The sequence below is a fragment of the Lemur catta genome, chromosome 5, assembly GCF_020740605.2.
Source record: "Lemur catta isolate mLemCat1 chromosome 5, mLemCat1.pri, whole genome shotgun sequence".
NCBI lineage: Eukaryota > Metazoa > Chordata > Mammalia > Primates > Lemuridae > Lemur > Lemur catta.
Genome location: NC_059132.1, coordinates 42089256 through 42104623, shown reverse-complemented (window position 1 = coordinate 42104623; position 15368 = coordinate 42089256). Strand labels below are relative to the sequence as shown.

Genomic DNA, 15368 nt, shown 5'->3' with positions numbered 1-15368 from the left:
CCTCTGCCCCAGTCTTTGTAACACCAGAGGCTGTAGCACAGTGCCTGGCCCAAAGCCATCAGTAAAGACAGACATGTTTAACTGTCTAGTGGAGGCAGCAAGCAGTGATGGAAGGAACACTGGAAAGGAACTGAGACACATGCTGTGATTCCCTTTCTCACCTCCGTTCTTCCACAAACATCGCCTTCTCTCTGGACCTAACTTCCCTAACTGTAACACAGAGCGTGCTATTAGATGATTTATAAAGTCCCTTCTACCTCTGAACCTCTATGATCCTTCAGGTACAACTAAGAGAAAACTGAATTTGAGCAGGTCAGCGATACGGCAAGTCAAATCTGTGAACAAGTTCCCACACGTCAGTTGGAGGCAGCAGGATGTTGTGGCATCTGGGTGAAGCACGTGTCTGAGAAACAACGGCAAGACGACAATTCCAATCCAAAGGGAAATCCCAGATTTCAGTTTATATCCCGCTTCATCGCTAGAGGAGGGCATAAGCCAAGATGAAAGCTTGCTGAACGCACCACAGCAGACAGTTGAATAATGTCTTAGGCGAACACCTCTCTTTAGAGGATAGTAGTTCCTCAAACAAACCCACACCACTTTATTTTGCTTACACTATTCCACTGAGCTTGGGTTGAGGAGACACACACAGGCAAAGAGGCAACTATAAGACCGCAACACAGAGAGAGAATGAGAGAGAAGGGCCGGCAGGAGAGCTGGAGTCCATGAGGCGGATGAGGAGGACGGGCGTGCGGCTCAGACACACAGAGTACACCTGCTACCCACGGCAGTGGCGGGGCATCTCCACCCCTGGCCAAGAATTATGCAAATGGATGGAAGCTTTCAACAGGCAGTAAGCAGGGAGACCTATTCGAAAGCTACGGGAGGTAAGAAGGTGCCTGGGCCTAAAGTGAGGCTTGGATGAGAGAAATAAGTAATAGAATGCTGTAAGATCTGGGGGTCAGGGGGCATGGCGAGCGAGGAGAAGGCAGCCCTCTCCGCGGGCTCCCAGGTGTGCCGTCTTGGGAGACCAGCAGGCCATGGCACAACCAAGACAGCTGCAGAAGCCAGGAGCAGGGGCAGGCGTGACAGTAAAATAGAAAATGCCGTGTGGTGGGCGGGTTCCTAGCCTGGCAAGAGGAGCGATGGCATCTGAACAGTCTGTCATCACAGAGAAACCAGCCATGCTCGCCAAGGCCCCACTGGGGCAGATACCCTCACTGAAAAGCATTTCTGGTTATCCAAATGGGTGAGCAAACAAGGACCAGCACTTCTAAATCAATGCTGGCCATACTTAGGAAATGCAGGCAGATGCTTAACACGAGATTCAGGGCCCAAGAGATGAAGAAAGGTAGACAGACAACTGCAGAAAGAAATGTGCTGTAAAGAAATTAACAACAGTAATCTATATTGTTTAAAGCAAGTCAAAGTGGTGGCGGAGATTGTGGATGGTGAATTAAACAGAGACAGCTAGTGCTGATTTAAGAGAGAAATGCCAAAGGCTTCAAGTGAAGAAAGGAGAAACTGGCAAAATCTATCAAAGGCTCCAGTAGACATCTGTGAGAATTGCCCAGACTCACATTAGCTTGAGGCCCGCTCTCCAGAGCGGGACCCATACCTCCTGGGGATCATCACAAGCGTGCTGAGTGACAGCCCATGGCCGTTGACAGAGACACTGCCTCCTGGGCAGCTCACCTGGACACTCACCTTTCCCGTTCACCGCTAAGCCCGTGGCCATGGCTGCAGTCACAGGGCCAGGCACTGGAGGCACTAGTGGGTGTATCCGTGGCCTGCTCCCCATCCTGGCCCGCTCTGCACCGGGGCCCAACAGAGCTCCGACTGGCTTCTCCACTGCCACCTCAGGTGCCACTGTGTCTTCCTGACCCTGCTCGACGGGGTCCAGTTTCTCAGGGCTCTCATTCTGAAAGCCGTCCACCGCGGTCCTGCTCTTAATGGGGCTCTTAGGCACAAGTATCTTGATACCTGACTTTGCTAGGTCCATATTCTTCCTGCTCGAGAGAGATGGTGCTGTGTTTTTCCTGAACTTCTGGCTGGCAGCAAACAACTGGCTGTTTTTGGACTCGTGGTCTTTGCCAATCACTAGCGACTTAGGAGAGGTCTTAGAAAAGCTGCTGTTAGTGGATCTGGAAATTTGTTTCCTAGCATTGTTTGGAGAGGTCCTGTTTGTTCTGGTTAATGTGCTTTCTTTCTGCTTTTCAGTGTGGCGCCTGTTGAAATCGTGGATGTATTCCTCACAGTTCACCAGGTGCTGCTCTGGCTCCCACGTGTCGTCCTCACTGTCATAGCCTTTCCACCGAACCAAGTACTCTGTCTTCCCTTTTTTGTTTTTCCTTTTGTCAACAATCCTTTCAACCTGTTTACAAAAGAAAAGAAAATGGTTTTATTTTTTTAAAAAATCAAGAATTATTTGGAAAAGGTACAAGTGTAAAAGTGTAATCAGGAAACATCAAAAATAAGAAAATATCATGACAGATAATAAAAATGATCTTTTCCTCCCCAACCCCAATCATCTGAAAATAAAATAGTAATAGAATCCTTGGGATTTGAGCAATTTCCTTGAAATTAAGTCATACAAACTGCTAAAATTTTATGCTGAGAATGTGTGGATGTACCGTAGGTAACTTACATTTCTGTGGTTCAGAGGGGCTCTATTGTTACTTCTACACTGCAGCCTGCCCACCTGAGTTGGTTTTCACAATTATGACTGGAGTAGGGCCAGTCACCTGCAGCTTTGTGCCTGCTCATCCTTCCTCACATTACCAGCAGCAGAAATCCAAGCAATAGCCTGGCAGGGTGACCAACAACAAGCTATGAGGGACTGAGAACCTTCTGTGGTGTGGAACTGGCTCACTGAAGAAACATATGATCTGTCTCACAGATATCAGTCTGAAGCACTCAGAACCCAGAACACAATATTTTATTGTAATAAATGGTCTAGAACAGTCAGGTCATTTACCTTCAAATCTTGGTTTTAATTAGCTTTATGCTGACATCTTTAAAGGAAGATGCTGTTCATCTTTGAATTTGACTATCAATATATTCTTAATCAAATTTATCAATTCACAATCTTGTCCTTAAGCATGTTATTGTTACTGTGACAAATTCTACAACCTTAACATCCCAAGTGTAAATGGAAGGGAGATCTACATCTCAACACGAACAAGAAAACATCTGCCGTAATGCCCCTGTGTTGTTGGAGAATGTCCAGACTGTTGTTACATCTGCAGTTAATATAAAAGCCATCGGCCTGCCACCCAGAGGACACACATCTTGTGGGGCAGAGGCCAACAGCCACAGAGCAGCTCTTTAAGAACACAAAGGTCTAAGCCCATCAATCATCAAGAATATCAGTACATTTCTAGCAGTTACAGGCTAGGTCCGACAACCTAACAGTGTACCTAGTTGCCAAACATCCCAAAATAACGGAGGATAACGAGTAAAACTGTAGACAACTGCAGAGAATGGGAGAATACCTCACCCCCATGATTTCCCCATATCTCAAAAAAACACTCCAATGTATCTTCCTGAGATATAGAAAATTAAAGTCCTTAACTATAGAACAGCCTAAAATTAAATACACATATTGCTTCCATGCAAAAAGGATTAAGAATAGGAAAGCCTTGTCTCATCGAATAAGGCAGATTACATGTCTAACAGATCTCCGCAGAGTCAGTAAGTAATGTCAGACCAGCATATGTGAATCCACACAGTCTACAGGGGATCGTGAAAAGTATCTCTTCCCTGCTCCTTCACTTGTGAATAGTTGTGTAAGTATTTCAGTATAAGTAAAATACATGTTTCTGGAAATTTCCACACAAATCAATTTCATGACAGGAAATTTAAAAGTTTTAAATGCAAGGGGTAAAGAGATTATGTCGGCCGGGCGCGGTGGCTCACGCCTGTAATCCTAGCTCTGGGAGGCCGAGGCGGGTGGATCGCTTGAGGTCAGGAGTTCGAGACCAGCCTGAGCAAGAGTGAGACCCCGTCTCTACTAAAAATAGAAAGAAATTATCTGGCCAACTAAAAATATATATACAAAAAAAAAAAAAAAAAATTAGCCGGGCATGGTGGCTCATGCCTGTAGTTCCAGCTACTCGGGAGGCTGAGGCAGTAGGATCGCTTAAGCCCAGGAGTCTGAGGTTGCTGTGAGCTAGGCTGATGCCACGGCACTCACTCTAGCCCGGGCAAGAAAGTGAGATTCTGTCTCAAAAAAAAAAAAAAAAAAAAAAAAGAGATTATGTCATATGGGAAAGCTATGTTTAATGCCCTTCCTCCCTCTAAGTCAATTTCACTTCCAGAAGCGTACCGTATACTAAACCACAGCACCCCCTTTTGCTTTCCTCCATTTCCTTAAAGTTGAAGTGGGGGTCCCCTCCCCTCTAGGCTGTGCGTCACTGGCCCCAGGGGCAACCCCAGAGCCCTCTGGCTGCCAGGCCACCATCCTGCCCCTCTCGGACACTAGGACGAGGAACGCAACGCTAGTTTGGTAGCTCCAGGTGGGTGCGTGTGCTGGGTGGTGTACACGCAGTGGCCAGACACTTTTAGACACTGGAAGATGGCAGTCACAGGGGACACATTAGGCCAGGAGTTGGTAAGCTTTACGTAAAGTGCCAAAGAGTAAACATTTTAAGCTTATGGGCCATTCAGTCTCCCCAACCGCTCAAGCCTGCTACTGGAGCAAGGAAACAGCCACAGATAATACTTCAATGAATCAGGTACCATTAAACAAACAAACCAAAAAAACCCTCTATTATGGACACTAAAATTTGAATTTTGTAATTTTCATGCATCATAAAATACAATTCTTTTGATATTTTTCAGCTATTTAAAAATGTGAAAACTATTCTTTTCCCGCAGGCGGCCACAGTTTGCTACCCTTGCATCAGACCGTGCAAGAGTGATAAGACATCCAGGCACAGGCATGCTGCTCCGCTAGTTCTTGGGATGGAAATGGTCTGCAAGCCGACAGACACATGTCTGACAAACAGGACTCTGAAGCAGGAGATCTACAAAACAGTCACACAGACTAGAATAAGGTAGCAGCTTTAGTCCAACACAAACCACCAGGGGCCAAATACCGACCTCAGACTCAACTGGGGACAAGAGATCCATCCCCCCAGCTGAAGGACAAATGTCCCTCCCCCTTTGAAAAGTGGAAGTCTTGTTGGTTAATCTAGTCTGGTGGCTAAAATACATTAATCTCCCACAAAAAGGCATTGCCTGGATTCAAGAAATTGTTATTGGAATAGCAGACCTAAAATTATTTCCTGAGCACTTTTATGGTGGTGGTGAAGGAAAATCTTAATCACAAGGCAAACATATAAATACATCTTTCTTCAGTCCCTTTCCCTTGAGTCCCCCCTGCTCCCAGCCCACCATATCCAACTATGTGCAAGTATCCTTCTAGTTACAGAATTTCAATGCAAGGAATTTCATACAAAATAAACTCTTTATAGATGATGTAAAGTATACAACTGCAAATAAGTTAAACCAAGATTTTTAAAAACCAAGACAAAAATGAAGGAAGAAAGACATGAAGAAATCTCACCCAAATCACCTTGGCACTTTTGTTTTGCACTAATGTTACCCATAATCACACATGGAGTAAAATTTTAATTGGCAAATCCTTTGTCTTTACATACTAAGCTGACCAAAGTTCATTTTGTTAGGATTTCCTTCTAAAACTCAATAAAACATGGCTTTCTTTAACAGTACAAAGTTCCCTGGTGGTTTGCAAAGCAATGAAATTAATCCAGAAGGATCATTCCAAATTCCTAACCCATCTGCTTGATTTACCTGCCTTGAAGTACATACACTCTAATATCCTTAGGCCCAGGAATGTGCTGAAATGTGTTCAGGGTTGCAAAAGACAGAAAGATAAGGACAGACCAAAGATTCACCAACACACAAACAAAAATCCATGGAGAAACGCAAACTGTTTAAGGAGCTCAGAGTAAGAAGAAAGAAAGAGTAACTCTGCTATTGTTGCAGTTAAAATAGAAATCAGGGCAAGGCATGTAAAAATACTGGCTTACAAGAAAAAGACCAAAGTTTCAAAATAATCCCAGGAGGCAAAGTTTGGCATGTCGCATAATTAATAACTGCCAGCAGCAGTCTGGTCGTCAATACTTGCTCTGATTCCTCCCAGAATAGTGTGAGTAGGCCACCAGGACAGATTAGAAACCACAAGCAATGCCAAAAACTTTTTTCAGGTTTGGGTCTCACACCACTGGCTGGATAATTTGGAACAACAAAGCATCACTAAAGTGAAAAAGAATAAATACAAACTCAGCTTATAGCAAAGAATTCTGGTGACCTTTAAAATGCTCCTGAGATGAGAAAGACACATTGTTCACCAGCCATCTGAAATGTTAAGTATTAAGAACAAGAAAAGTTATCTCAACTTCTAAGAATAGTTTTTAATGATTTTAAAAAGACAGATGGTCCCATTGCCAGAAATGGAGGAATAAGACAAACATTTGAAGACACTGAAAAGAAACTAAAAGCAGGCAGAAACCGAAGGGGATCAGACCCTTGAAACAGGGAACCACACCAGCTTCTGCCAGGAGCACTCTCAAATCTGCTGCACAGGACTGAAAATAACTCAGGCAGAAACCGTAGTCCTACAAGCTTCAGGTGTCAACTGTAAAGCTGGGAGTTGACAGAGTGGCTAGAAATTCAGAAAGATCACAGACAGGAGGGCTCCCAAAACAACCTATCAACCTCTTCAAATCCTGGGCATACCCCTGAATGACAGCACACCAGCGGAAAGCAGCAATGGTGTGTTTGGGGTTCCCAAGACTACCCCCAGGTTCGATGATTAACTAGAAGAACTCAAAGGACATTGTCCAGCACATTGTCCCACTCAGGGTTATAACTTATTGCAGTAGAAGGACACTAAGTAAAATCAGAAAAGAGAAAAAAGGTGCATGGAGTGAAGTCCAAGAGAAGCCAGGCATAAGCTTGCAAGGGTCCTCTCCAGGGAAGTCACATGAGACACACTTCATTCCTCCAGCAACAAGTTGTGACAACAGGTGTGAAATGATGTCTGCCACGGAAGTTCACCAGAGACTCACTGTCCAGTAATTTCTTTTGGGCTGGTCCCTTAGGTACCCTCCGCCCAGTGTGTACCAAAATTCCAGATTCTCAGAAGGAAAACAGGTATTCAGCATAAACCATACCAATGAACATCAGAGGTAAGCTTAAAAAAAAAGACAAAGACCAGGAAAACATAAACCCGTTGGCGGGTAGGGAATGGCAGAAGAGGACATCACATACGGGGCCACAACAATGGAGGCCAGTAGACAAGCGAATACATCTTTAAAGCACTGAAGGGAAAAAAACCACTCTCAACTTAGAATGCTATGTCTGAAAGAAAAATGTCTCAAAAGCAAAGGCAGAGTTCTGTTTCTGTGTGGCAGCGTAAGGAGCTCTGCAGACACACTCCCAACCAAACAAGCAGAGCTGGTGAAAACCATGAAAAGGAAAATTAAAATCTCTGTAAATTGTCCGAAGGGGATAGAGCAAATGACAAAACATTTATTTGAGAAATCTACTAACACTCAGCAAGAACTAAGTTTGTGACTTTTGAGCCATGACTCACCTCCTTCCTCCCCCATGCTCCAGCTTAGTGCAACAGGAGCTTACTTCAGGTGGGTGCATGGGCTCCCTCTCCCCTCAGCTCTCAAACAAAGCTTATGTATCTCAACAGGAGTGGCAGGACACCAGCACTTCTCCTCTTCCTCACTCAAAGCTGAAGAAAAATGGTGAAATCCAACCCCTATGCATAAAGAGACTCTACTCCAGGGGCAGCACATCAACAACACCAGGGTTCTGATTCACTCTTGAGGAGAGGTTTCATGTTGGTACAGGCAAGCTGAAAAGACCAAAGGCTACCACTTTGCCTAGCACCCAGAGTAGTGGTTCAGAGCTTTCGTCCAGGAGAGACGCAGTCCATAAGAAAAGATAAACATTCCCCAAAATAACTGACTTTGAGACAGAATGTACAGAAGTTCAAGCCTAAGGGTACTCTGGAAAATGATACAGAACCACAGAGAAATACAGGATGCATTTCTGCACATCAATGTGTAATGGATGATAAAGGAGCAGAAAAAATTACAAAACTATCATGGCTGAAAACATCCCACATTTATTGGAAAATGATAACCTACACATCTAGGAAACTCTACAAACTCGTAACAGGATAAATGCAAAGAGATCTACAAATAGACACACCATAGTTAACATGCTAAAAGAAAAAAAATGTGGAAACAGCAAGAAAAAAACAATTCCTGTGTATAAGAGGATTTTAACAAGATTAACAGCTAACTTTTCATAATGAATAATGAAGGCAGAAAGCAGTGGGATGACACATTCAAGGTTGCTAAAACTAAAAAAATTAAAAATCTGTTAACTAAGTATCTTCCATTTAGCAAATCTGTCTTTCAAACATGAAAACAGAAAAAGCTACACGTTACATGATTCCAACTATGTGACATTCTATAAAAGTTAAAACTATGGAGAACGGTTAAAAGATCTGTGGTTGCTAAGATTATAGGAGAAGAAGGGATGAATAGGTGAAGCACAGAAGGTTTTTTAGGGCAGTGAACCTGTTCTGTATGATACTCTAATGGTGGACAATGTACATGTCATTATATATTTGTCAAAACCCAAAGAATGTACAACACCAAGAGTGAGCCCTAATGTAAACTATGGGCAATAATGATGTGTCAACGTAGGTGCACCAATTGCAATAAATGAACAACTTCAATGCAGGATGTTGACAGCAGGGGAGGCTGTGCATTGACATGTGGTGGAGAGATTCAGAGGTATACAGGCACTGCCTATACTTTCCACTCAATTTTGCTGTGAACCAAAAACTGCTCTTAAAAAACATCTGACTCTCCCCCATCCTCCCGAAATGAAAACAAAGCAGGGATTCCTAGGTAGACAAAGGAGAGATTTTGTTGCTAGCAGACTTGCTTTACGAGAAATACTAAAGGAAGTTCTTCAGACTAAATGCAGGTAAATCAGATGGAAATTTGAATCTACATGAAAAAATAAAGAGGACTAGCAATTAAGTAATTCTAAAAGATAGTAAAAATGTACATTTTTCTTCACTCTTTTCTTGATTGATTTAAACAGCAACTGCATAAAACAATGTATACAACTACACTGCTGGGCCTATAACATATAGAAATGTAATACATAACAGTTTTAAGTATATATATAAACCTAATAATAGAGCAACAAAATGCATGAAGCTCAAACTGACAGAAGTGAAGGAAGAAATGACAATTCAACAATAATAGTGGGAGACTTCAATCCCCAAGTTCAACACTGGATATAGCAAACAGGCAGAAGATCAACAAGGAGAAAGAAGACCAGAACAACACTGTACAGAAACTAAACCTAACTGGCATCTATGGAACAAAGTGTTAGCAGAATGTATAATCTTCTCAAGCACACACAGGACATTCCCCAGCATAGGCCATACACTAAATCTTAAAATAAGCCTCAATAAACTCAAAAGTATTGCAATCATACAAAGTATGAGGTGCCTTCAAAAAGTTTGTGGAAAAATAGAATTAAAAGACAAAAATAAAAAGTATACACTTTATTTCTCAATATAAGCTCCATCGAGTTCAAGAAACTTTTGTAAGTGATGATATCAGCCATTTAGTCTAAACCTAAAGAAATGAGGATGCTGGGAATTTAACCAAGTCAGTGCACTCTTTTCCATATTAACTGAAGAAAAATGGATGCCCTTAACAGATTTTTTTAAAATTAGGGAACAAAAGAAGCCATAGGAGCCAAATTAGGACAGCAAAGGTAGATGCCTAATAATTTATTATGGAAATTCTTACAAAACTGCCCTTGTTTGATGAGAGGAATGAGGGGAAGCACTGCTGTGGTGGAGAAGGATTGTCTGGGGAAGCTTTCCCAAGTGTTTATACGCTAAAGCTATGGTTAACTTTTTCAAAACACTCTCATAACAAGCAGATGTTATTGATCTTTGGCCCTCCAGAAAGTCAATAAGCAAAATGCTGTGAGTATCCCAAAACACTGTTGCCATTACCTTTGCTCTTGACCAGTCTGTTCTGCTTTGACTGGACCAATCCCACCTACTAGTAGCCATTGCTTTGGTTATGATTTGTCTTCAGGATCATACTGGTAAAGCCACATTTCATATCCTGTTATAATTCCTTGAAGAAATGCTTTAGGATCTTGATTGCACTTGTTTAAAATTGCCATTGAAAGCTCTGCTCTTGTCTGCAGCTGATCTAGGTACAACAGTTTTGGCACCCATCTGGTCCAAAGTTTGCTCAACTTTAATTTTTCAGTTAGAATTGTGTAAGCTGAACCAATTGAGATGTTTATGATGCTGGCTACTGTTTCTGCTGCTAATCATTGGTCCTCTTCAATTAGGGCCCAACAAGATGAATCTTTTCCTTGAAAATTGATGTGGACGGTCTGCCACTGTGGGCTTAATTTTCAACATCATCTCATCCCTTCTTAAAACAAGTTACCCATTTGCAAATTGCTGATTTCTTTGGGGCATCTCCCCATAAATTTTTTGTAAAGCATCAGTGATTTCGCCATTCTTCCAACCAAGCTTAAGCATAATTTGTTTTTTAAGAATCCTAAGGACAATCAATACAGCATAAATTTGATGTTTGTTTTTGGTTCAATTTTAGCAGAATTCATGTTGCTCTGATAGGGATGCTGCAAAAGCAGTGACAAGAGGGAAATGTATAGCTGTAAGCACCTATATTAAAACAAAGAAAGATCTCAAATCAATAACCTAACCCTTGACCTTAATACACTGGGAAAAGAAGAAACTAAAGCCAAAGGAAGCAGAAGTAAAGAAAGAGTAAGAATTAGAATTTAAGGAATAGAAAAAGAGCATTTTAAAAGCAACAAACAAAAAGTTTCTTTGAAAAGATCAACAAAATTGGCAAACCTTTAGTTATTCTGATTAAGAAAAACAGAACACTCAAATTACTAAACTCAGGAATGAAAGAGTGAACATTACTACCAACCATATGCAAATAAAAAGAAGTATAATACTATGAACAACTGTGTGCCAATGATTTGAACAACTCAGATGAATGAACAAATTCTTAGTAAGACACAAACTACTCAAACTGAGTCAAAAAAAATCTAAATAGATATATAACAAATAAAAAGACTGAACTGGTAATTAAAAAAACTTTCCATAAAGAAAAACACAGGACTAGATAGCTCCACTGGTGAATTTTAACAAATTTGTAAATAATTAATACCATGTCTTCATAAACTCTTCCAATAATTAGAAGAGAGAACACTTCACAAGTCATTCTATGAGGCCATCATTACTCTGATTCCAAAACAAAAGACATCACAAGAACAAAACCCCAAAGACCAGTATCTCTTATGAACAATCCTCAACAGAACACTGGCAAATTGAATCTAGCAATATAAGGTTGGCTTAACATCTGGAAAATCAATTAATGTTAATATACCACATCAATACAATAAAGGGGGAAAAAAATCACATATCTAAACAGATGCAGAAAAACCACTTGAAAAAATTCCAACAGCTCTTCATGATTAAAAAAAAAAAGAACTCAAACCAGGAATAGAGGGAACTTCACCAACTTCATAAAAGGCACCTCTGAAAAACACAAGTAACATCATACTCACTAGTGAAAGACTGAAAGCTTTCCCCCTAAGATCAGAAAAACAAGACAAGGGCCAGTTACGGTGGCTCACACCTGTATTCCTAGCACTCTGGGAGGCCGAGGCGGGAGAATCACTTGAGCTCAGGAGTTCGAGACCAGCCTGAGCAAGAGCAAGAGCAAGACCCTGTCTCTGCCAAAAATTAGCTGGGCATGGTAGCTCATGCCTGTAGTCCCAGCTAGCAGGGAGACTGAGGAGGGAGGATCGCCTGTGCCCACGAGTTTGAGGTTGCAGCAAGCTATGATAACATCACTGAACTCTAGCCATGATGACACCACTGCACTCTAGTGGGGGCAACAGAGTGAGATTCTTTCTCAAAAAAGAAGGGAAGGGAATAATAATAATGAATCCAATTTAACAATAGCACAGGATCTGAACAGACGTTTCTCCAAAGACGATATACAAATGACCAATAAGCACAAGAAACAATGCTCAACATCACTGGCCATCAGGGAAATGCATATTACAACCACAATGAGAGAACACTACACAGGCAGTGGGATGACTACAATGAAAAATACAAATATTGGTGGGGAGGTGAAGGAATGGGAACTCTCATATACTGCTTGTGGGAATGTAAAAGGGTGCAGACACTTTGGAAAATAGTCTGGCAGTTCCCCTAACAGTTAAACATGGAATTACCACATGACCCAGCAATTCCACTCATAGGTATATACCCAAGAGAAAGAAAACTACTCCCCATCAAAACTTGTACATGAATGTTCACAGCATCATTATTCATAATAGCTAAAAAGGAGGAATCCAGATGTCTGTTGATTGAGGAAAGGATAAACAAAATGTAGCCATAAAAAAGGAACGAAGTCCTGATACGTGTTACAACATGGATGAAACTTAAAACCATTATGCTACATAAAAGAAGCCAGGACTGAAAAGGCAAATATTATATGGTTCTATTTATAAGAAATGTCCACAACAGGCAATTTTATAGAGACAGAAAATAGATTAGTGGTGGCTTAGGGCTAGGGAGGAAGGTAATGGGGATGAATAGGGTGATGATAGCTAATGGATATTGGGATTCCTTTTGAGGTGATGAAAATGTTCTAAAACTGACATTTTTAGATTTTTAGGTGAAGGATACAAAACTGTATATACTAACAGCCATGGAATTCTATAATTTAAATGGGTGAACTGTTTGGTATATGAGTTAATCTCAAAAAAGCTGAAATATTTTTTGCTTTTAAAAGACCTGTATCAAGGACCATGAAGGGTGTGAGATTTTACACATTTGCAAACTACCAAGTTAGCTTCAGACATTTTCATGGATGCTGGCAGAAGATGAGAGAGTCCTCAGCAGAGGAAAAGTACAGTAGTCTTCCCTCATCCATAGGGTTTGGGGGATACATTCCAAGACTCCCAGTGGATATCTGAAACTGCATAGTACCGAACTCTATAAATACTGTTTTTTTCGATCTGATAACCCAGATGGCTAAGTAACCAAGAGGCTAGATAGAGACGATTCACACCTTGGGTAGGATGGAGTGGGATGGCACAAGACTACATCACACTACTTAGAACAGCATGCAATTTAAAACTTATAAATTGTTTATATCTGGAATTTTCCATTTAATATTTTCAAATCACAGTTGACTGTGGGTACTGAAACCACAGAAAGCAAAACTGCAGATAACAGGGGACTACTGTACTTTATTACTCACAGCAATAGCAGTTGTCAGCCTATCAGCACTTGCTTGTACCAGTCACTGAGCACCAGTTCCCACAGGGCATACAAAGAGAGTCAGGTGACAACTGCTCAAACAGTAGGCTGCATCACAGGAGAGGAATCCTGGGCTTCGGAAACCAACATCTTTATAATGGGTAGTTAGCATGCTTGCTCCATCTCCATCATACAAAGATATAAACAAACCTACTCTATGATCTGAAGGGAGACGCTATCTTTGTTTCCCAGACTGCTTGCTACATAAACACTATTGAAAGATAGTCCAGAAAAAATGCACTCAGTGTCTCTTTTCTAAAGACATACAGAAATGGAAGAGATTCCTGGAGAACTGTCTCCAAACAACATCCACTCCTTGTTTCTACATTGTTTTGGCTCTTGGCAAATCTCCCTCTAAGTATCCACTCCATCAGCTACTCTGATCAGTCTGACCAATAGAAGCTGGAACCAAATCCCTTCAATGTGTCTCATACAACATTTAAGTAAAGCTACTATCAACAAGATTCTAAGCATCAGGATGAGCCAACCTGCAATACTGACCTTAATCTCACTTCCCAGTGTCCTGGACCCAGACAGCTAAAGAAATAAGCCAGGGAGCTTTCTCCTGAAGTTTCAGAATTGACATCCTCTTGGTTGAGGCCATTAATACAGACACAACAGTATGCATTAGCAATTACATAAACTCCACCTTGGCCCAAAGGAAGAAATCTAGAGCAATTCTATTATCCATTAAACCCTGGCCAGGGAGTCAAGGCTGACTTGAATATCTTTCTAGGCCAAGGTGTTTTCATCGACGACTGCCGGGAAAGTCCGGGACAAATGTCCTAACCACCTTGTCTATGGCTCTCACAGTAGGGTAAACTGCCTGTAGCATGCATACACAGTGAGTCGACGATCCCACTGGGGAGTTGCTCCATGTACTCAATGGTAGTCTCATTTTGGAAAGTTCTCCATTGTCCTAGGAGGGCTACATGATTTACTGCTGTTTTTTCCTTAAACATTTAAAGATCTTTAATGATCACCCCTGAGGTGCAAGTAACCATGTTTTAGGGAGGGAGACAATTACTGGCCTTCACACAGTACAATCCTAGCACTGCACATGTTGGTCCTGGAATGCGCTTTACAATTACTAGGGTTCCCCCAGTAGGCTCTACATTATGAGGCACAGGTTGACAGTGTCTTCAACATAGATTTCTAGCTGGCTTCAGCTTTTAAGGTACACAGTTCAGTTCAAATCATTGAGTCTTGCCTTTGTTTTTGGAGGAACTGCCTAAGAATAGTCAGTCCAACCTGTCCTGTTTGTCTAGCCAACCAGCCAGGTGGCACTCATCCACACCATGGGATGGCTGAGTGATGGCCGTGAGTGGGGGTGGGGCAACATCTGGAGGTGTTAACAGTCGTTTGCATGGCAGGTGCTTTGTATGGCAGGTGTGGGAACTGGGGCCATCCTCTGCTGCTTCTGAAAGACTTCTCAGGATGTGTCAGAGGAATGCATCAAATCATCATCAGGGCAGTCTAGCCAGGGATGGCATATCCAAAACGTACATGTAAGTCCTTTGCAAAACTTTGTGAGAACCGCATCAGGGCTTTTTCTCCTGAGGAAGGCTCTAGGGGTGGTTCTGAAAGACAAGGATCATTAATGTTCCCCACCCCAGTACCTCCCAAGGTGTAAGCTCTCCTTCCCTAGGTACCAACATTGCTGCTCTCCTTCCACCAGCACAAATTGGCATTTCTCCTAGTAGCTATCTTTTGTCTGCTTACCAATGATACCCTACTCACACCCAGCCCTTCTATGAGGAAAGGCCAGGTAAGAAGGATGAGGGAAATTTCAAGTAGCTTGTGCAGGTCCATTAAGTCCTCCACTTTGGCCACTGTGGGCCCTGAAGGGAACTTAGTGAGCAGCAGTACCAAACTAGGTGGTCATTATCCT

General features: G+C 42.0%; 1 protein-coding gene across 1 annotated transcript in view; it reads right to left on the bottom strand.

The window, feature by feature from the left end:
- The window catches only part of CDYL (chromodomain Y like), a 174463-nt gene that overhangs the window by 71954 nt on the left and 87141 nt on the right, over positions 1-15368 (bottom strand). Inside the window, exon 2 of the mRNA XM_045551619.1 lies at positions 1708-2374. Within this exon, the coding sequence (XP_045407575.1) occupies positions 1708-2374 (667 nt within the window). The remainder of the gene's footprint in view (positions 1-1707; positions 2375-15368) is intronic.